General features: G+C 38.5%; 1 protein-coding gene across 2 annotated transcripts in view; it reads left to right on the forward strand.

The window, feature by feature from the left end:
• fstl4 (follistatin-like 4) overlaps positions 1–24,059 on the forward strand; it is a 228,075-nt gene that overhangs the window by 190,452 nt on the left and 13,564 nt on the right. The window contains exons 7-13 of one of the 2 annotated variants that reach the window (XM_075486657.1): positions 1,952–2,118; positions 6,656–6,776; positions 10,974–11,135; positions 16,161–16,295; positions 17,653–17,679; positions 18,812–18,930; positions 20,589–20,738. In XM_075486657.1, the coding sequence (XP_075342772.1) occupies positions 1,952–2,118; positions 6,656–6,776; positions 10,974–11,135; positions 16,161–16,295; positions 17,653–17,679; positions 18,812–18,930; positions 20,589–20,738 (881 nt within the window). The remainder of the gene's footprint in view (positions 1–1,951; positions 2,119–6,655; positions 6,777–10,973; positions 11,136–16,160; positions 16,296–17,652; positions 17,680–18,811; positions 18,931–20,588; positions 20,739–24,059) is intronic. The other variant, XM_075486658.1, reaches the window with a different exon arrangement.

Consider the following 24,059-nt stretch of genomic DNA (forward strand, 5'->3'; position numbering starts at 1 on the left):
AATTGTTACATTACGCTGGAGTTTTCACATTTTTGATGGAGATCACTGGTTGACAAAGTTCAAGGCAAACTGACATTCAGGATGATTAATAGGTTATTTTCATTTTAATACACTATTCCATACGTAATGCCAGTTCCCTTTCAGATCCTAATTTCTTTCTGTGGACAGTGCTGATCTTGCATTCGGGCCTGTCATCACTTTTCATGCAAAGCATACATAACTTGAATAACATAAACCTTTTTTTTTGCAAGATTACCTATGAAACGTGTTATTAGTATTAAAACCTTTCTTCAGAACACTCAGAAATCTGCTCCTCGCTGCTCTTCCAGTTACAGGTCTGTTGGGTTTTCCCACAAAAGCATCAGCAGCGTGTAATTATGGCTCAAAACAGTTGTCAGCTCACGGCTGACGTCAATCTATGTCTGTCAGTCTTTAAGATAGATCAGCGTGATCCAAGGTTCTAAACTTACTTGTGGACAAAGCAATGCTTGACTAGGTTTAAAGTCACTGAGGAATGGTGGGAGAAAATACTATTCGAACTCTGACGGCATCACATTTAGGACCGCTTCTTTCCTGAATATGATGCCATTTTGTATGACCCAAATCAACTCAGGGAGACTTTTAGCATCGGTTTTCAACATTTAAGGTCGACGTAGGAGATGTGTAATTTTTAAAATAATCCGAATGGCCTGATTAACATCCTAAAGCAGTGTGGCCATAAAGTCAGATTATATCTCTTTTTTTTTCCCCTGAGAGAACAAGTACAAATATTTAATGTCGAAACAATATGTAAACCAATATTCACTTCAGTTTAAAAAATAAGATTGTGATCAGACTTTTCGAGTGAGCGATGCATTTGACAGGCTCCATTTAGATTTTTATTTTTCTTATTATAACCTTTATTTGACCAGGAAAAGTATCCTTTAGAACAAAGATTCTTTTGTACAAGAGTGTCCTGACTCAGACTGTTGCAACATAATGCAGATAGAGTCCTGTCAGATGTCTCTTTATTTATTTATATACCGAATATATCCTCAGTCACAAGACTGCATTGACACAGGGTTAGACACTGACATATATCTTATCAGTGGCAAGTGGCCTCTCACAGTATCACACTGACATCAGCATGCAGTTTCAGTTTCACACTTATACAAGAAATGTCATCTTTGTGTGAGCAAACAGTGTCTACAGAGAGAATCGGATGAAAAATGGGAGGAAGAGGAAGAATTGGGTGTTGTGCAATAAAAGGTCGTGAGAAAGATTTAGCAGTGAGAATACATGTCAGAGCTACAGTACATAAAGTGATGTATTACGTGGTCTTCTTTTTCATGCCTACTTTAACCATGGAACCCAGTATACATTTGTAAATGACATTTTTAATATCAGTTCAACTTTTACTCCCTAAATAAAGATGTGGAAAGACCTATAAGAAAAGGAACAGTACCTGACAAAGTTTTCAGACCATAATTCTGGCTGTGTAGATCTGGTGGCTGACCACACATCTTTACCACAGAGCCTAGTTATGGCGTCAACAGGAACCATTAAAGAATGATTCTTATTTTCCCGTAAAGGTGAATTGAACTGAATGGCCATTTCAATGAACATAAATTTCCTTCAATGAGAGGAATGATATTTGGCTTGCTGTGTGTCCTCCAGCGTGTGTGTCTTTTTCACACTGGTTATCCTTCACTCCCGGACAGCTGTTTATCCTCTTCCCTCCACCAGTAATAAGTCTGATGCTTAGAAATGTATTAAGCTCGGCTGCAGTTCCACTACATCAGCACACTCATTCAGTTCTGTGTTTTTCAATGACACCTTTTTTATTCTTCTTTCTCCATCTTCTAATTTTTCCTCAATCTTTTTCTCACACTAATGCCTCTTTCTTTGCCTCTGTCGTCTGTTCCCCTCACTACACTACCAATCATTTCTCTCCATACTTTCACACTGACAGAGGTTGTCCAGCTGAGCCTCGCAGAGGACCAGCAAATCAGCATCTCCACGGTAACAGTGGGCCTCAGTGCTGTCCTCACCTGTGCCATCCAGGGGACGCTGCGTCCACCAATCATCTGGAAGAGGAATGGCATCATATTAAACTTCCTGGACCTGGAGGATATCAACGTGAGTGCAAAACCTACATATACAGGTTGTTTCTTCCTTATTACATTAATCCAATCAACCATGTTTAGTTTGTGTCTTTTTTTGCCCATTGGCAAAGGAAACCATTGACACCTTCTGATTACATCAGCATTATTACTTAAGCCCAGTCAGGTTAAACTTGTACTAATGCAATAATGTTTGATTTATGGCAACAAAGTAGCAAAAAACAACCTGTTAGACACACAACTCTGACACATTTAAGCTGTCATAATTCATGTGTCTTTTTTTCTGTCACTATTGATGACAATTAGAAAGATATAAATTATAAATAAAGAATTGAATGTATGCATTTTCATTGTAAACTTAGAGATAGACAGATAATCACTGGGAGAGACATTTGGTCAGACAAAATGATCCTTATTAGGTCCTTATAAAGTCTTAAAATTAGATAAATACAACCTCCAATGAACAACAACACTAAATACTGTGCGATTGTTGTGTTTAACTTAAACTAAACCCACATGCAGAAGCAGTGTCTGAAAAGCTACATTTAAGAATTAAAAAGGTTAAGAAGTAACAGCCAGGTGCTGCTGATTAAATACACTAAATTGGTTGATCATCAGCAAGTGTGAGCACCCGCAGAAGTTTTGTCAATTTGCTTTTCTGCAGCAGTGAGGAGTGTGTTAACGCAATAACAAGGAGGAAAGACATCTGCAATTATCCTGGAGAAGCAATTTTTGCTGCCCATCTATCTAGGAAGGGTTATAGGGCAATTTCCATGATGATTTGGGCTTGTTTTGCATCCACAGGACCTGGACATCCTACGCCTTAAATTATGTCACACATGAGGACAATGATCCCAAACACAGCAGCAACAGAATGGCTGAAAAACAAAAAAAATCAGGGTGTCACAATGGTCCAGCCAAAGTCCTGATGTCATCCCAAATTAAATGCTCTGGCAGGACCTTTAGAAAGACGCGCATTTAAATACCTGCAAGCTTAAATAAACCGATGCAAAAGGTGGACCAGAACAACGTGAATGACAAATAACCTCATACGGAAAACTGTTACTTCAAGTTATTGTTGTTAAAGGTGCTTCGACAAGCTGCTGAATCATGGGATGTTCTTAGTTTTTCACGCAATGCTTCTGCATTTTGGCTTAGTTTTGATTGAATAATTAATGATGTGGAACAGTATGTCTGTTGTTGTCCATGTGAAGATATATTCACCAAATTTTAAGACCGCTAAATAAACACATCTTTTTTTATCGTGTCTTGACATGTCTTGACACTTAAAACCTTCGAATTGAAACGGTTTGTAGTTCCTGCCGTGAAAATAGTAATTTGTTGTGACTGCAGGTAAAACCTCTTTTTAATCAGTTTGCTGTCTTTTTTAATACTTGCCAAATTTGAGCAGCAAGGAGGCACAGTGGGGGCCTTTTCACTTTGATTTAAAACCAAAAGTCTTTTAACACCTTTTTTAAGCTGGAAATGACTTTTCTACTTAGAGTTAAGAGCTCTGCATGGTTCTCAGTTTATTTCTGTGAAAGAAGTATTTTTCTTTTTTTTTGTCTGCACTTTGATTGTTGTACTTGTCCATAAAGGAATCCTTCACTTCTCAAACTCAATGATCAGTCAAGAACAAAGTATGTAGGAGAGGGCGAGAGGAAGGCCCAGTGGCTGGAGACGAGTAACAAGTTTAGAACTAGCCAAAGAAAGATTAAAGCTGAGGAACAATGCCTCTGTCGCACCCTTCATGAAACAGTAGAATTAATATTTGCTCAGTGCTTAATGACCTATGCGACGAGGCTCCTGTTTAGACACATCTGAGCAGGTGACAGTACATTGCGAGTCTTTGTTTTATTCCGATGACAGATCACAAATCACTAATTGCATGTTAATGAGCAGCTTTGTTGGCCTGCTGTGGTGATGAGCTGATAAACAATGTCAAGTGTTAAGGTGGAGACTGGAGGAGAGGTGATGGCAACAGAGGTCCCCCAGGCTCTTGACCGCACGTAATGGATTTTCACAGAACTCAGTGATCTGTACAGAGGAGGGAGAGAGGAGTACCTGCTGTGTTCGACTTTCTTTTCATTCTGGTAAATCAAAGAAGAAACTAAGAAACAACTGAATTAATGACAGAGATAGCCTCAGTGCTTTCCTGTGTGCACAAGATTTCAATGGCAAGAACAGGAAAATGCAGTTCATTTACAGCAATACGCAAAGTTTTTGTAACAGGGTCGTCAATTTGGTGAGGTTGGGCAGCTTTATCTTGTACAAAAGACTCCGTATGTTCGGTAACTAATTGAGAAAATATGAAAATCAATAAACCATAAAGTAATTAGATGTCCAAATAAATTAGCTCATTGCAGTGCCAACGATAAACACCAAAGCAATCCTCGGATTGTGCTTCATATTGATACAGTGAATATTTCATTTGTCTAATTTTCACCGTGAATATTGTACATGTCACATGATGTGCACTGACAAAATGTAATTATGTCTAAAGGGTTTTTAATGGGATGGAGTTTACTTTTTTTTTCCATTTATAATACACAAGTTTAATGTAAATAGTAACTTAACTAACACAACGTTTATCTATGGTGCTGACTGCAGAAATGAAGTTTTGATTAAATTAATGAATTATATGTGACCTCTCACAGTGAACATTCAGTTTATAAAGTGATAGAATATTTATATATAACTGAAGTACATGAGTCAACTGTGTGGGTGTAACTATTGTTTTAAGTGTATACAGGAATGTCTCTCTAAATATAATCCACAGCACATAAATGTCTTAGATATACTGTAGGTTAACCAATCAGCAGATAAGATGCTGTCTGATGATGTTCTAATAAACTCAGCTCTAAGAATCGTATAAGACAGCAAAACTGCAGCAGCATAAGGCGAAGAAGAGTATGTCGGTCACACGCACAAAAAGACCTGTTTCCCTTTCCTTCTTCTCAGTTTTTTTTTTTCTTTTAACTTTCCAACATTTTATACAAGTTGACTTGGAACACTGTAGATCAGAGAGGTGACGGAGTAAGACGAGGGAGGGGTCATTATTGTCCTGTCAAAGTCCTTTCAGAGTGCTGTTTTCTGCGGTTGAACTGAGCTTAATGGACACAGGATTGTTTGCTGAAGTTTCGTTTGAAACTGACTGAGGTCTCCGTGCACAACCACCTCCACTCCAATCCCGAGGACTGAGCCTAATCCATTTTAATCACTCTCTTCCAGCTCACCTTGTTCTCCACTGTACTGCTTTCATCATGCCTCTTTGAATTTATCACTTGTTAAATGTGCAAATGTGCAAGTAGATGTTTACTCTGTCAATACTATTCTGTGTAAGATGAAAAAACAATGATTACTATTGAAAAATGGGTTGGCCGGGAAAGTGATTTAGTTTTGCATCTGAAAAGAAGGACTTCAATGGGTGATTTAAGTCTCATGTATAATTTGTCCACTGTTCTTGCCAGTCGAGCAGCCTTTCATTTGGCAGTGCTTTTTCCATCGTAATGTTCTATGCATCATCAGAACATTTCCCCAACTAAAAGATGGTTTATCAGGCCAAAATCTTCATCCTTCTTTTTTAGTTTTTCCACTCAAAAAACATTGTCCCTTTCCAATAAATCTGACCTGATGAAAAACATGAGAAACAGTCATGGCTTCTGCCCAGTCCAACTACTGTCAGTCTTGATCCTCATCGAAGCAGCCGCACAGGCCACATGACAAATCTTATTTTTTACGAGTAGCACTCACATTTTAGTGCCAGGTGTAGTCCAAATAACCCATTCAGTTTTAATTGTCCTTGCTTGTGTAGCTGTATCTATCATGTTAATTGTACATTCTGAACTTTGACTGCCTAAGCTCCCTCATCTATCTTTAAAGAAAATAATTTTGCATTTTCCCCGTCACAAAGTGACTCCCCGTCGGGTCACATTAATTTCTCGAGCCTTCAGGAAACAAAGCTGCCGTTTTTGTGGTTTAAATGTCATGACAAAGCTGCATCAGGACTTGAGCTCTGCCACTTGGTGGGACAGCAACTATTTAATGCTTTAATCCACCCTAAGCTGTGTCTGGAACCCCCCCGGTGATTGCCGCATGCTGCACCAACAACAACCGGCTCCATTCATCAACCTAATGGGCTTTATATTTTTAACCCTTGCCATTTATCAGGCTGAGGCAGTGTGGTGAGGGGAGAGAGGAGGATCAAATTCCCCAACGCCTGCTTCAGCTCAACAGGGAGACCTTTGATTCATGGTCTCGCCTCCTTTTCCCATCACTCTTTTTCTCGCCTGTCTTATCCCATCATTCCCTGCTGTTGCATGTCCTCCTCTCTCTGTTTCCTCTCAAGCATCGTTATGTATTCTATCAAGCTACCTCCATTTTATTCTCACTCCCTGGGGATGCTTTCTGCACCACATTCTGCACCACTATTTCCACTGCAACACCTCTCGTTCCTCCTTTCTTCTTCATCTTCACTTCTCTTCCTTTCTTGCCACCGCTGCCTCTTCTCTCTTTACATAATGCTCCTCTTCCATCTCTTCCCTGTATTACAGGACTTTGGGGACGATGGCTCCCTGTACATCACCAAGGTGACAACAATCCATATGGGGAACTACAGCTGCCATGCCTATGGCTATGAAGACCTGTATCAGACACATGTGCTGCAGGTGAATGGTCAGTAATGGTTCATTTCTTACATACAGAAGAAGAAATGTTAGAAATGTTTTTTGTTTATTTGTGCCGCTCTTTGATTCCTCAGTAAAATGTTTCTTCTTATTGTCTGCTGTGCTTAAAATGAAGAACAGATCAATTGACAGGTCTGTCCATATTCAACCTTTTGGTTGAGTTGGAAAAAGTTGGAAGCAAAGTCATATTGGATTCTATTTGGTAATACACTCAAATGCATAACTGCAAATGCTTAAGTCACATGAGCTGTTAGAGAAGTATTGAGCAGATTTTTCTCTGCAGTTTGAACATAAAAAGTAGAATCAGGGTCATAAAGAACGATCTGCAGCACCAACATCTCCAAGGAGATCCTGCAGCTCTCCCTGGGTGCGTGCCATGAGTCAGGCAGCTGTGTTTTATATTGTGGTGGCTGCAGCATTCTGGTGCATAGGAGTCCCTGCTGTGCAGCTTCTCGTGGCAGAACGTTTAGATTTCCTTCCAATCAATAAACTCTGATCAATACAGAGAGATGAAGTAAAACAATGAAGCACAATTTATTGATGTATTCATTTAAAACATTTCTGTTTGGCGATTTGACACCGATGGATCATCTCACTGATCCTCTCTAGATGTCAATAGTGGATTTGCCAAGTTAGCAAGTGGTGGATAGTTAGGGGGGGGTGGCTCTTAGACATCATGTAGAGGTGGGGAAGGAGAGGAGAAGGGCTGCGAAAACACAGCCTAAGGATGAGATTTAAAGATCAGTGTGCTTGCAGGTCTCTGAGTTGGTTTCAACTTTGTTTTTGGCCCCAATTTGGACTTCTTCTGCAGAAGAGTACAAAGTCTTTTTCTGAGGTCATATATTGCACAGAGTGGGATTTAACCATGGGGTTCCACCAGTAGTACAGATTTTCACCTGTCACATGTTCCCAAGACTATTTGTAAGTTTAATTATAAAGGCTGTTTATATGATAAATTATATAAAGCTGTTACATAGTATTTTGATAATGAGCATAATGCAGTTTAAAGACCAAATTACATGTTGATTAAGTGAATGGTTCAGTTGTTTAATCATCAATTCAGTTCTCGTGGTCTGTTTTTGTCATTGTCTAAGTTTGTCATTGATTAATCTTCCCACTATTTCTGGAATAAATTAGTATCAAGTTTCCAGCCTGTTTGAAAAGCTGATTGAGCAAGCATTAAACACCCAAATTAATTTATTTTATGACAAAATTCAGCCAATCGATTGATCATTTTATCACACTTTTGCAGATGTTCTATAACATGCAGTTATAGAGAAAAATAATGTCTGCAGGGCTACTTTAAAAGACTTAAAAAAAATTGTTTTATAAAAAAATGACCAATAACTAAGTAGTGTTGTTCATACCAGTGTTTTATAGGATCAGGGCTTTCACAGAATTAAAGTCTCTTACCGCAAACAGCATCATCACATAAACGGAAGATTAAATATGACTGCATGCAGCATATTTAGTTGATTCTTTGCAGTTAATAAAAACTACACACACAAGCTGGCACAAATTTTTACTAGCTGAACTCAAAGCACTGATTTGTTGAAGGAATCCTCTGAATTAGGTCGCTCATCTCTGGTTTCTTTAGACTTGTGAGCTCTTACAGGAAACCTTTCAAAAGAAAAGAAAATCATTTTAATCCAGCCAGCACCTTTAAGCATAAGGATTCAAAATCGATTAAATCTCTTTCAATGAAGGCATGATTGTCTGGCTTTTCTGCATTACTAATTAGAAGGTCTTAAACTGAGAAAGGATGATGTGACACAAGTCATGAAGACAGAGAGAAGCCTGTGGGGGCCAAATATTAGTACAAGGCAATTACCAAATGTTTGTTTTTGGTATTCAAGGTATTTCAAATCAGACAAGACAAAGTTGGAGAAGGTTGAATGGAGTGGAGGCAAGTGCCACATCATACTAAGTGGGCGGTTTGCATCCCATTGTGCTATTAAAGCAACAGCATCTTTCCTTTGCTGTGCTGAGAGAAATTACAATGCCGCCGCTTCAGCGCTGCATAACCACCCATAGTTGCAATATAACACTCTTGTCTTTGGTATTGTAGTACCCTGGTGTAAGATGTCAGTGCTGTTCAAAAATGTGTGGGCAATACAAAGTAAATACCTGAAAGTAATGGGAGAAAGAGTTTTTTTTCCCAAACAGAATAGTTGCTGTAACAGTGCTTTCATAAAGAGACATGTGGTGTGTATATATATATATATATATATATGCTGCATTTTTTGAGTTTAAGGTATAGATAGATAGCAGAAACAAGAAGAATAACAATAAGTCCCAAATGCAATAAAGAGTTAAGAGAAAAAAAAGTCACAAATCAGTGCTTTGTTCCATGACAGTGCATTGTCTGTTCTAAATGCATCATGCTTGTTGGATGATAGCTAGAATGGCTGTGGGGTAATGTAAATTTAACAGAATTAATATTACAAAATATTCTTCTGAAAATGAAAAGCAAATAAAAAGTGGGAAAGAATGGAAAGTACAGTACTTTAGTAAATACCCCACTATGCAAAAGTAAGTCAGCCACTCCTCATTTCTTTACATATTTTGAATGTATTATATAAAACGGGAAATAGGTGCTGCACTTTATGAAAACATGTGCAAACATAAGTGGAAGTACATTATCTGTGGGAAAAAATGGAGTTTGTCCAGTTTTAATGAATTTGAAAGTCAATATTTCGTGTGACCACCTTTATTCTGCAATACAACCTAAACCCTCTGAGAAGAGTTGTTTTGCAATTTATTTAAGCAGTCTTCAGGAATAGTTCTCCAGGCTTCTTGAAGGACATCCCAAACTCTTCTTTGGATGTCAGCTGGCTTTTGTTCCGTTCTCTGTCCAGATGATCCCACACTGCTTCAGTAATGTTGAGGTCCGGGCTCTGGGGAGGATTCATCCCTCCATCAGACCTGTTGCCACTGATTTTAAGTCCACCTCTTGTCTCATTTGGCATAGCTCAGCTTTTTCTCCCTGTTTCCCTTCCTTAAGAATGGCTTCTTGACAGCCACCCTTCCATGGAGACCATTTCTGATGAGGCTTCAGTGAACACTAAAGTGGATCAACTGAAGGGCCAGATGCATATCTCAAGCTCTGTTTAAGGTCTTTACAGGACTTTTCTTTCTCTCTGTTTCTTAAGGACATCACTTTCAGCTGCTGTTCATCTGCCGTAGATTTTCTTTTTTTGTCCTCAAGTCCCATATGCTGAGATATGCCAAGACTTTGGCTATCAGCATTTTTTGCAATCACATTTTTGGTGCAAAAATGGTATTTAATGTCTGTAAAGATGTAATAAAGATGCCCTTTTTTTATAGGTGCAACCAAAGAGGAAGAAACATATAATGTGTCTTTGCGAAAGACTGCTTGTGACAAGAATATCTAAAGATACAAGTTAAAATGTATTCTTTGCTAAGTTTTCTGTTTTTTAGACACCACACTTGTTCATGCCTTGAGTTAGGTGCCCTTTTATTGCATGATAGATTAATTAATAGTTTTACAGTTCACATGCTTATCTCGTGTTGCTTTAAAAGATGACAAGAAAGTCTGGCTGCTTTTAAACAAAATGTAAAAAAAAAATTTCAGTACTGTATACTTACCTATACTTTCCTTTACTAATAGCAAGTAATACATTTAATTAAAAACATTTTAACCAGTCATATTGGGGCAATAAAGGGATTCTAGAGAAAGGAAAAAAAAAATACACAGATGCAGTGAGAAACAATAAGATATTGTATTGTTATTGAGGGGTACGGTTACAAAGAGGGGAGGTCAGCATGTTGCAGCTGCTCCAAGGTTGCCCTGCATCAAAATCCGTAAACTACATCTTACTTGCTCATGTAAACTATTACCTCACGTTTCATTTCCCCCTCTATTCCCCAGCATTCACGTTACTCTCCCCAGAGGAGGCTGTAAGTGGCACATACGTCCAACATCTATTTCATGCAGGACTAGAGCTGCAATAAAGCAGCCCCAGAGCTCTTGGACGCCTGTTATTTGTGAATATATTCCATGCTGGGCTGAGACAAATTCCTCTCTGCCCACTACATGTGTGGGTGTTTGTGTTCTGTCCTCCCAGGAGTTATGGTGTACCATGAACCAGTGCATAATTATGTTTTCACTTGTCGCTCTCCTTTCTCCCTGTTTGTGTCTTCGCCTTTGTGTTTGTGTGTCCAGTCCCTCCAGTGATCCTGGTCTACCCAGAGACGCAGGCCCAGGAGCCCGGTGTATCTGCCAGCCTCCACTGCCATGCCGACGGCATCCCAAATCCCAAACTCCTATGGCTGAAGAACGGCATGGATCTGCAGACCAGTTCCTCAAAACAGCTCTCTCTGATAGGTGAGGAGTTCTTGACTTCAGGAAGATTTTGTGTTTCAGCAGATGCAGTGTGTCACCTCTCTCCGATGCAGAGTTTCTAAATCGTATAGCAGGGCTGCAGTATGCCAGCACTGCATAAATCTTTATAAACCAAGATGGTGCTTGAGAGCATTACAATAAAGCCGGTGCTCTTTTAAAGAATGTTTTTTTTTTTTTTTCTTTTATGAAACTCTACTGCTTTTCAGCAGTAATATTTTTGCTGTGCTTCCCAGGAATTTGCATTCTAAACCAGGACAACTAAAAAAAAGATTGTAGTTGCCCTGTCTTCATTTTGCTCCACGGACAACATTCACATATTAATTCCTTGAAGTAAATGAGATAACAGATCGAGAGAGATGAAAAATAAATATGCAATGTGACAAAAACAGCAGTTACTTATCTAAATTAGAGGATTTATTTATTTTTTTATGTAAAGATGCACATCAGGAAGGAGCAGAATGGAGAGCGTCTTCTCCTTTTATGGCCAACTTCTCATTAAGGGAGAGTTTATTGACAGAGTGTGGATCATTACCTATTGTAATAGCCACTCAAACTTGGGAGGTTCAGTGAGGTTTACCATCACATAAACACTGCAGTGGCCACAGCTTCAGATTTAACCAACTGATGTGAAGAAGGGATGACAGTCAAAGAAATAATCAGTATCAGGAAAGTGGAAAAAAAACATTGTAAAAAAGCCAGTAAAGTACATTTAGCAGATTTTCACTTTTTCTTACCATGAGAGGGATTAAATTACAGAGGAGATGCAGTTTGTATCTCATTTACATGTCTCACACAGGGATTGTAATGCACAGGCTGTTTACGTTTGGATCTCAGATTTCTTTAGTCTGTATAACATTCAGTGCTGACAGTCAGTAGAAAGAAGTACTGATTTTGAGCCACTGTTGTGATAGAAAAAAAAAGCTTTTCGTAGCAGAGTGAACGAGGCCATGTGGAGCTGACCATAGTGCTGAAAACACTCAAGCCTGTTGGAGAACTCGACTCGATATTTCCTGTTGTTTAGTTTTCTAAACAAAGCTTTTCTTTAGCTTATCAAATTCAGTTCAAACGGTTTTATTCAATAGATATTGTGTTATGTTATTATGTGACTACACTTAATGCTGTTTGATAGTGGTTACTTTACTGGAGACAAAAGTTCATAACTCATAATCCATGCAGTAATTTCACAGTCCCCTCCCAAGATTCAAGAATCAAACATAAACACCGGAAGAGCTGATGTGGACTTCTGGTTTCTGTTTTCACAGGAAACATTTAAATACACAGAAATTAACAGCACTACTCTACTTGTTTCATGGTCACTTTAACAGGTGATTCAGTGATATACACCCCCCCCCCTCCGCCAAATGTAAAATAGTTAGAATAGGACGTTGTGAAAAAAGTAAAAGCAGAATGCAAGCATTTGAAAATCTCAAACCTATGTTTTATTCACAACAAACATAATAAACATGTCAAATGTAGAAAGTGAACATTTGAACTTTTCATGAAAAAATGTTGCTCATCTTGATCCCTGTGGTTACGTAGGTTCTCTCCAGCAACCACACACGATCCAAAAACATGCATTTTATTCTGATAAAGTGATGAGTGATTCTAAAGTTACTGTACTTTTGAGTGTGAGTCTGCTGTATATTTCTTCACATTTGTCTCTATGATGGACTGCTGACCTGTCCAAAGAGTATGCTGCTTCTCACCCAATAGCTTGGATAAACTCAAGTTTCCCCAACCCTGAGATGGATAAGGTGTACAGACAATTGACGAATAGACAATTTGGATAGCACATTTAAAGTGATCTTACCTCAGCATAAAAACTAAAGACAAAAAGCATAAAGAGTGAACAAACTGTGTAAAATAAAGCGGACATAAAAGAATAAAATAACTGAAAAATACTGTAGTTACAAAGAAAAACATTTCCTTTAAAAGTAGTTTCAGATTTTAAGTGTGAAAATGTCATCAGCATTCCAAGGAAATTATATGTCAAATAACTTGAAAGCCACAAAAATCTATTAAACCCCGATTTAAATAAACTGACAGCTGGAGTCCTCAGGTTTTCAGGAAGTTCTTTCCACAAGTGGGAAGTATGATGAGCTGATAGCTGCTTTGGCTTTCTTAGTTTTGATCCACACTAAGTTAACCAAGTTAAAAGAGGACCTGAGGGGTATTGCCTTGTGTACACCAAGAGCGACCTACGCTAACTGAGCGCCGGAAATCAGTATTTCTCTATGGAGGGTGAGCGAACTGGGCAACCAGAGCGAATTCCAGCGATTAAACTCAAGCTAATATTATGGTAATGAGCTATGACGCGGTTCGGCGAAAACCAATGACAATCCGCAGGGTTCGCGGAAACAGATGTGTAAACTTTGGTTCCTAGTTCCTACGTCCTTTAAACATGGCTACTGAAAAATGAATCGCCGCGGTGTCCTTCCACCAGATATTGAACAACCCCACAACATATGCATATCTGGATATATATTATAACAAAAAACACGACGCATGAGACTGTTGCAATTGCCGTGTCGAGTGCTTCAATACAATAGTGTAGTAACCCCACGCATACCTTTCTCACTGCCATTAAGTTTTATTTCGGATTTAATTTCGAATTTATTTTATTTTTCACAGCTGCCTCTGCTATTCCTGCTCTTCTCAGTTGTACCTAATGTAGTTTTACATAATTTGTAACGTGATGTATATCAAATTGTAAAGAACAACACGTTTAGTCGTGTCCCTGCCCTCTCTTTTCTCCTTTGTTCTTTTCCGCGGGGGTGCTGCACAGCCGCGGGGCCTTTAAAAATTGAACATTCTAAATGTGACGTCACGAGCGAACAAAGCTACCAAAGCAAATTCTCAAGCGAAGCTTCTCCAGCGACCTCCGCTACCAGGCAGTGTAGGTCGCCCTTGGTGTACACGCAGCATATGGGTTCCTCTAAAGTACAAGTAGATCACATTTGTGTTTGGACATTTTGGTGCTGTATAAAACAGAAGGAATATTTTAAAAAGGATCCTTTAAACGGGTGTTGTTGCTGACTTCATGTAGGCCTTTATGTGGATATTGAAAGTCTTGGTCTGACTTGTGTGAACATTTGATGTTTCTTGTTTGAACCATGAAAATTATGATTTCTCTTCAAAGCTGCATTTGTGGCTGTATGGATCCTCTGTGTATCGTATCTAAGCCTTTGGTTGTTGTTTTTTCCATTTGTGGGCTGAAAACATGTCATGCAGAAGTGAGCAAAAAGGAGCAAACTCTCACCAGATCCAACAGTAGCTGCCGTCCTCTTCGATTCTTCATCTTTGGGGGAACAATTTTAGCAGATTTCATTTTATTCAATTTAAAAACCAGTCAAAGTGTCTGTGAGCCACAAAGAGCCACAAAGGATATAAAGACTAATTAAATTAGTGTTTGATTCTCTGGTTTTTCAGGAGATCTGATGAGGACATAATTCTGATTTAGAAGCACTTATTGTACTGTGTTCGTCTATAAAGTCCTGCAGCTTTCACTTCAAAAGCATTACAATAGTTCTCCCTGATAAAATAAAATTATCATGAGAATCCAAGAGATATTTCATTTTTTGGTGTTTTTTGGTGTGCAAATTGAACGCGGCTTGTTTTCCAAGATAGTGCTTTAGAACGGTTTGCTTAATCTTTTTTTCTTCAGGAAGATAGGACTTAAAATATCCTTGCTCTATGGCAGAATCACAAACAGTCTATGGGTAGAATTGGTAGAACATAAAAGAAGAATAAATCCAACATAAAAGACACTGAGAGGAGGATATAGTCAGTGAGGGATGTTACAGAGGTTCATTGTTGCTATCATTGCTTTCATCATCAGAAAGGGATGAGAGCTAAGACTGTCTTTAATGTTTTTGTAACACAACATGACTCGTGAGTGCTCCACTGTGGCTCAAACACATCATGTGATCCATGTAGTGCTACAGGAGGACAGATCAGAGTGCAGCTGAACAGTACATCACTGAGCTGGATGCTAACAGCAGCGAGCTCACCTTTGATGATGCTCAGCATCACCTGTCACCACAGCCAGCAACTGCAGTAAAACAATGCAACATTGTAAAAAATAATATATATCTATATATATATATATATAGATATATATGTGTGTGTATAAATGTAATGTACTTTGATGATAATTTTAGCCTAACTAGTCAAACACACTAAGTGTTGTATAAGCATGGTAATCCACCACACAATAAGAGAGTCTAATGGGTGGTGTCTTTCATCTTAGTTCAGTTGAAAACAGAGTTATGTACCACAGGAAAACAAAGTGTAACATGTTCTGCTTTGACAATTGACAATGCTTAAGGACACAAGTATAATGACCTCATGGTTTAGTATTAAAGACTTTAACATATCAACATGACCGTAAACAACTTTTTGCCATGTAAGATACAGTTGAGTGAGTGAATCCATAGTCATACATCTGTTGAGTTGTAATCTGAGCTTCTCTCCCAGATGTTGTTGCAGTTATGTGTGCATGTTAGTGTTTGTGGTCTCCTCTCACGAGTTTGTGCAGCTCAATTTGAATTTATAATTTTTTTTAGAGTAAACGTTGGCCTGCTCCAATCGACGATGACAAGCTATTAAACGGCTCCAAGTTAGGTTTCAGTTTTTGTTTCAAACTAAGACATTGGGGCACCTATGTGACATCCGGTGGTGAATATTACAGATTTAAGCAAAGCCCAGTTTATTAACGTGCCCCTGTTATTGTTTATACCATTCCTCAGTACCTAAAAAGAATTGTGCTTAAAGTCCACATTTAGGGCTCAACCAGAAAAGTTTGAACCACAATACTGAAATAGTACACTGAATTTAAATGTCTGTGTATACATATGTATCTTTTTCAACATTCAATTTTCAGTTAATATAGTCGAGGAAATGGGTTGACGATCTCTCTCAACCACACTGAACTAAAGAAGTCTGTCTGTGAGAGTCAAATAGAACACTTTTTTATATGTCTTATACTGTGTTATACTCTCTCTGTAGCGAATGGTAGTGAGCTTTATATCGGCAGCGTCCGGTACGAGGACACCGGAGCCTACACCTGCATCGCCAAGAATGAGGTGGGAGTGGATGAGGATATCTCCTCTCTCTTTGTTGAAGATTCAGCAAAGAAGACCCGTAAGTCTTACAGTATCGCCTCTTACCTTTTTTTGCTGTACAAATTTGATTGTTGTAAGTGATAAAGATGAAAGTGATGAGGATGGAACCCAAGTAGAGCTGAATTCCCGGCTCTGCTTGGGTTCCCAGACGGCATTCCAGGGAATGTATCCATTTCTACACAAAGTCATTACAGTTCATAACTGACAGGATTTGTTTTTGGTTGAATTTGCTCCAATCACTGTGGTTAATCATATCAAATCTGAATAAATACACTGTTGAATTGATTGGAATATTCAGCATAAGGCACGAATGAGATGGATGAAAGAAAAATGCAGCTAAAATGGCTCCTATGTGGCTGAGGTTTTGAAAATGTTCCATGGATCTCCTGCATTTTTAATCCAGTAAGTACTAAAGCAAATAAGCACAAAAACTGCTTTATATCAAGTGACAGTGGATTGATTCCTTCTGCCCTCAGATGTCAGAAAAATTAAGGAAATTTAAACAGCTCAGGCAGGCGTTGATAATTAGACCATCAGTGAGGCAGCAAAGACACTTTAAAGCTTGGCGTCTTCAATACTAATGCTGAGATCACAGCACAAAACACCTTCTCTGTCATGTCCTCGCCAAACATGTACAAAGCGGCTGCAATACGATTTTTGGGGCAAGCCCAAGAAAACCTTTGATTCATCCCTTTTTCTTTCTTTTCTTTCTTCCCTTTTGTTTTAAATACATATTTTGAGTCATATTTGGCATCAGAGACCATTTTTAACATCCATATATCTGTCCCACACAGCAGAGCTGTGCATTAGAAATCCCCACTTGATCCTCACCTAAGGGGAACATTATAGCAAAAATGTGCCCCTCACTGTACAAAAATACAGCTACTGGACAGTATCTGGACCTCTTTACTTTTATACACTTTATAGTTTGTTAAAATAACCATTCTTCCCTTTAATCTACACTCTTCTATATTATTAATAATATTACTCAAAATTAAAGATTCTTCATCAGTACTCAGTATCCTATTCAGAACTGAACTGAACTTTCTGAGGCAACCGTAGCTATTTAAACAATCAAATCACAGATTTTTATGTTTCTTTGTTTTCTGGTTTTTCAAAAGATGAAATCATTTTGGGGAGATAATGATCGCTGCCGAGAAAGATTTACTTAAACATGTAATGAATGTGAAATTTCAGTGTCTTGTCACCGCTTAAGAAAAGAGTGATGGAAATATTGGGATGTCCTCATCAATGAGGAATGTTTGGAGCTGTAAGATTATGTTTCATCTTGAATGAATGAATGAGTGAGTGAGTGAATTAATGTTTTTCTTCCTCCCCTCTTTTTTTTCTCCCTCTACTGCTACACGACTCTGCAGTTGCAAACATTCTTTGGAGAGAAGAAGGTAATACATAACGGTTCTCAAAAAGCTTTTATATTCTTATTATGAGAAAATTCTATCAAGCATGTTTTGTAGCATTCAGAGCCTGCTGCTGGATATTTGCTGTACCACTTCCCAAGTTGTTTGCCTTGCTGTCCGGAAGAACCACAAAGTTGTTTACTCTCCAGCAGCTTTTCTTCAGGTCTTGCCCTCCTCCCTTGCGTGCCCAAGATGTTTCATCCTTTTGTGCTTTCTAATCCGTTTTTTTGTATCACCAAAGGGAGAAAAAAGTCACACATAAACAGGAACTTGATGTGTATTGCAAAAAAAAAAAATAACTTTGTGGTTTTCAGCAGTTTAAGAATCTATCCTTTTTTATGCTGTGAATAGTTTTTTATGCTGGGACCAGTTTTACCACTGCAGTTCGGAGACCAACAGAGATCAAAGCTGCTTTCTATATGTGATTGGCATAGTAGGTTTAACACTGAGCTAAATGAGCCAAAGTAGTTTATAACACAGTGTAAGCATGCTGATCATTTTTAGTGTTTATATACCCTTGAAAACAATGCTTCCTAATTAACTGAGTGCAGAGGGGCTCCTCTGTGTGTATGCATACATTTGTCAGTGTTTTGTTAGGGATTGCATGGTTGTACATTTTGCATATTGACCTGATAGCAAGCTTCAGATTGTTGACCACATACTTATCTGACAATATAACAGTGCAAAATAAAGACTTAACAGCCTGACAGATCAATCACCTCCAGAGTTATTGTCTGCACTCTAAATGGTTATGAGAACAGCAAGTGTGAGTTTGTGCTCATCTCCAATCATGTGATGCATTCAGTCAAGTCACATCAGCCGTTTACACCAAGCAGATGTGCAGACAGAGCCTGTCATTTAATGCTTGTTGTTACAGTAGGCCGTGGACATGTTGACAGGGCCCTTTGTAGGCGTCATCAAAGCGCCTGGCAGCCACACACTAACCAGCCCTGCTAAAATGAACACATGCTAACGGTTATCTGGCTGTATCCTCTCTGGCAGAAACTGAAATGGAAATGTCCATCAGATAAGATGGGACGCTTAATGCTGTTTTCGATTTGTACTTGTTCCTTTCCAAGTGACGATTTTGTCAACTTTTTCCTCTCTTGTCATTTAGGGTTGAGTGTGGGCAACATGTTCTATGTGTTTTCTGATGAGGGCATCACTGTTCTTCAGCCCAGTGAATGCGAAATACGCAGACACATGAAGCAGACAGAGAGGATCGTTGCTACCTATGTAAGTGCATGCTGTTTTATTAGATCTCTAGATTGAATACAAAGAAAGTGTCTAAAAAAAAAGAGAGAGAGAAAGATGGATTTTATGATGTTGGGCTTTGTAATGATTTTTCAAATCCAATTATTTTTGTAGGCCAGAAATAGGCCAATACTTGAATGTTTTTATGTTAACCATGGCATGCACTTGTCTCATGTGCTTCTCTGGCTAGAGCATTCCACTCTGAGTTCTAAAGAACTCTTAATGAAATGACTCAAAGTTCTTATTCAGGCTGTTGTACCGCAGCACAAAGAAAGACTTTAAGGTACTGTTATGGACTGTTATGTAAGTCAGAGAGAAAAAATATTTATCCAGTAAAATTGCAAGACTTTGTTAAATCTTAGAACATTAATCACAGAGAGTGAATATTTCAGCCTTTACAATCTTCAAGATTTATCTGTTCTGCCAGATGTGTGTATATATATATACTGAATTATATTCATCCCTGCCGAGTGAAAAGGGAAAATTCTCACCAAAATCAAGCCCATCTGTCCTCCTCTTCCTCTCTCCTGATGTCACATTGTGACTCTTCACCTCAGTAAATGTAATGGGATTACTTGTGTCCACTATTCAACAGCTCACAACAATAGAGTGTATAAGTCTATACCACAGACCTTGGGGTTTTTAATCCACTGGAGAACATCTATCCCCAAGAGTAAGGGGCTTTAGATGGTAGAAGTTGCTTGTTTGTTTGAGGGATTTGGGTTTACAGGAGGGTGTAATTGTATTAGAGATCAATACAAACTCAATAAGCCATGTGTTAGCCAATTCCTGCTATAAACAGCAGTTTCTCCACTTTACTGAGGCGGAGAGGAGGTGGACACACTTGAAACATAGCCTCTGTGTGTGTCGTCCGGTTTTTCTGTACTTGTGGGGGTCTCATGATTTTATTGGCACCAAATAAGGTGAAACCAACTTGTTTCAAGAGCTGCTGGAAAGGCCAAAAGTTGGCTCTGAGGATAGCGTTACAATTGTGTTAGGATCAGGTTTTGGTATTTAGTCGTGGTGGTTAGTTAAGGGTAGAGAATGTATTCTGTCATATGTACTTTATGTCCATATAAAATAGAGTTTGAGTGGAGGGAGTATGTGCCTAAGTGTTATTTCAGCAAATGCAGGGGTTACAGGGTCTGTGTAGGATATTAAAATGCTTTCCAAACTGATTTAAATACATCGTATTGCAACTATTAGTTGATGGATATATCACTAGTCAATTAGGCAATTTGTATTAATATTAAAGCTATTATTAGAATAAGGCATACACTGGTGAAAGCATCTCTGTACACCTTTGTTGGTGTGATACTATTTAAATCAGTATCTTTCTTTGTTAAGTGATACATAAAAATAAGTGCATATTTATGAGTCTAATTACTTTAAGACAGTGATGAAGTAATTCATGAAGTCAGTGTCATTAAAAATGCAGTGTATATAAAAGTTAAAACCATTACTTTCTTACTTGAAATATCAGGATACTTTCCATCCACCTGCCAATTGTATATTATGAATAAACCACAAAAATGTACATAAGAAAAAATGTATGTAATGTATGTAAGTGTTCATAGCACCACATTATGACTGCTCTTCTCCTCATATCATCCCCTTTGTTCCTCGTCGGTTCTTCTCAGGAGGAGATGTGCCCGAAAGGTGATGGGGCGTCATCTCAGCGCTGCATGTGGTCCTCAGCAGTCAACGTCAGGGATAAGTACATCTACGTGACCCAGCCCCTACAGAGCCGACTGCTGGTTGTCGATATTCAAGCACAGAAGGTGGTTCAGGTGGGTGGAGCAGGTTACCCGGCATGCCTGTCAAAACATGACAATGCAGCGATGGTATCAGACATCATCTTAAAGTTAGACTGACTTTTTAAAGCTCTTGTTGAGAACTCAACACTGCATGAGCATAAACTCAGAATAATGGCAAATGAAGGGAAGAGTGAGCTTATGTCTTTTCTTCCTTCTATAGTATACAGAAAAAGAGAAACAATACATAGCCTACAATCCCACATCTTGGAATGTGACATGTTTTATGACCTGATAGCAATGAAGATTGTATGAAGATTGTATCAAATCACTTTACCAATTTGTATATGAAGATTGAATTGAATTGCAGGTACCACTTCAAAACTGAACTTCCAGAGAAAATAAATGTTGTGTGACACAACAAAAGCTCTGAGTAGCTACAACACACAAACAGCAATGGTCTAGTTCAGGGGCCGGCAACCCGCATGCGGCTCTTTCATCCTTATGCTGCGGCTCCGCGTAGCTTGGGAAAATAAATCTAAATTGGAAGATTATTGTGATCTTGAAATGTTAAAATAAAATTATATGTTATCATTTTTATTATTTTTTGTCCCTCAAAATATGCGTCACACTCGCTGAAAGCCGGTATATAACTGCCAAAACGCTGTGCATTTATGGAGACTTTCAACCCCAGGTAGGCCAAGTATGGAGAAATGTAAGAAAAGAAAAATATCTAAAGAAAATAGAACATTTATTGATGCCTGGGCAGATTATTTAGCATTTACCTCTGACGAGAGTGGCTTACCAGTATGCCTAATTTGTGGTGAGAAAGAGACCTTCAACTCGACGTGTTTTTTTTTTATTTGTTTTTTTTAAGAGTTCAAAATGTTCAAAATGTGTTCATTACATGAATAAAATTTCATTTTCTCTGTAGCACTTCATGGATTTCGTAAGCAACACACTATAGTTGTTTATACAAAGCGTAAAGGTAAAAAAACTAAATCTTCATTTTAGATGTCAGAAAGTATTTGCGGCTCCCAGTGTTTTCTTTTCCGTGGAAACCGGGTCCAAATGGCTCTTTAAGGATTAAAGGTTGCCGACCCCTTGTCTAGTTAGATCTGGATCATTTTGATGGAACTGATGCAGATCCATTTTTATTACATAGGATGTTTAAAGTTGTTGCATGTTTTTACACCAGCATCTTGCCTTTTACGTCTTGTCAAGCTTCTTTTTTTTTGGCTTAACTAAACTTCAAGTCAAAAGTAATGAGATAAGAGAAAGAAAACTAAACATATTAAACAATTACATCTTGTCATCTCGTCAATTGTAGCCATTGTTAGGCTTCATGTCAGATATAAACACTCTGAGATGCACTCAGTTCGGATTGCCATCTAGCCAAGAGGCCGTATGCAAGGTAAAATATATCAAAAGCACCTGAAGCGTTAGAAACAATATGGTGTCCAGGTGGGTGCTGGCTGGCTTGCCATTTATCTTGCCTGTAACGGCTGTTTAGAGACTGAATCCCTCAGGGCCCCTCCCATGGTCAGCATCATTTATACTGAGGTGCAGGATGAGAGGAAATAGGCCTAACTCAAGGAGAAGGAGGCGAGAGAGAAGAAAAGAAAAGTCTGAATGAGACGAATAGAGACAGCACAGTGAGCAGATAGCAGAACCAAAATGTCATTATAAACCTGTTACTTGACCTTGTTATCCAGGTTGGAAAATGGGACTTAATGCTTGGAGGAATTATAAAACGATGAGCTTTGAGCTAAGACACGTTGAAGACCCCCTACATCTCCTCCAGAAGGTTATGAAAACCAGGCGGAGAAAGATAGAACAACCACAAACAATTAAAATACAAAGTGTGATTATTCTGCATCTCCAAGATGTATCTTGTAGATATTTGAGGCATTTTGAGTCTCTTCCCTGTTACTGTTCACATTTGTCCTACATGTGTCTGAGGCCACTCTGTTTCTTTTACTGTATTTTTAAAGCTTCTCCTTCTTCTCATTGTAGCCTATTTGGGGCCATTTTGTATGGTATTCATGTAATCTTAGGTCTTTTTTGATCATTTTGTTTCTGTTCAGAGCTGTTTCGTGTGTCGTTCAGAATTTTTTCATCTAATTCAGTTTCATCCAATTTCTGTTTTTGTTTTTATCATTATTTAAGGCCACACAATGGAAGAACAAACTGGTGGCTCATATGTACAGTAAGATGTTTTGACAATATGTAGCTATACCATCTGATGTATGTTACCATTTGTCACCTTTACTCAAGCCAACACTTTAAACCACTTCCTCACTCTTTATTGCCCCATCTCTCTGCTCCTGCCCTAAGGCCTCTGGGTGCAGGGGGATAATTCACCCATCCCCCTCTGACTTCTTTTTTTTTCCCACATTGCTTTCTTCTCTACCTCATTATGTCTCATTTTGTCAAATGGCACCTCAAATTTTGTTTCCAGTACAATCCAATGGCTGCAGTTGATGTCTCCAGTGAAGGGAGACTTTTAAATGAGTAATGGAATACATGAGCTATACTTTCTTGATGAGAAAAATCCAGATTATTTGTCCAAGCACAAGTTGGAACGAGAAATACTCAGAGTAAAACACAATAGATCTCAATCTGTTTGAGTGAGTCCAGAAACAATGCTGCAGTAAATCAGAGATTAACTCTACAGTTGATGTTTTGGATTCAGTTATTCTTTTTCTTTTAGGAGCCAAAATAAGTTTTTTCCAAGCAGGTTAAGACCTGCTGGTTTCCTGAAGGATAAAAGTCACCCAACATGGCACACATTTGTATTTCTAATTCTTTTTTGGCAATGGATAATCCCATAGGTGACCTCAAGGAGCTCATCTACCACAGACTCCACATCCATCATTACAACATCTCTCACCTCAGAATTTCTCCTGTGTGTCTGCAGCTCAAGATCTTTATGATAGAATCGGTTTACCTCAGGTTACTCTTCTCAGACCCAGGATGCAGTATTTATTTTCTGAATTTCTGAATTTTCTGAATTTAGCATAAAATCTAGTTACTGCGATCAAAAACATTCATATTAACACCTGAAATTAACATGTAACTTTGTGATTGAAATATGTCAGTTTACACCTGCTATTACTGTGGGGCTCCACATTCGTCTCAAAGTTACCACGTGTGATTACACGTCACTTCCTCCCTCTATATCCTAATGCAAACCTTCAGTGACCCGAACTTTTTTAACAGGTTGAGACGTTTCCATGTTTTAAATTCACCGGATTCATATTAATAGCTGTATTCTGGCTTACTTAATAGATGCAATATGAGAGAGAAAACGAGTGTAAGGGGATCTGTTTGTGATGCTGCAGAGCTCAGTGTAGA

Source organism: Odontesthes bonariensis, chromosome 16 (genome assembly GCF_027942865.1).
Source record: "Odontesthes bonariensis isolate fOdoBon6 chromosome 16, fOdoBon6.hap1, whole genome shotgun sequence".
Taxonomy (NCBI): domain Eukaryota; kingdom Metazoa; phylum Chordata; class Actinopteri; order Atheriniformes; family Atherinopsidae; genus Odontesthes; species Odontesthes bonariensis.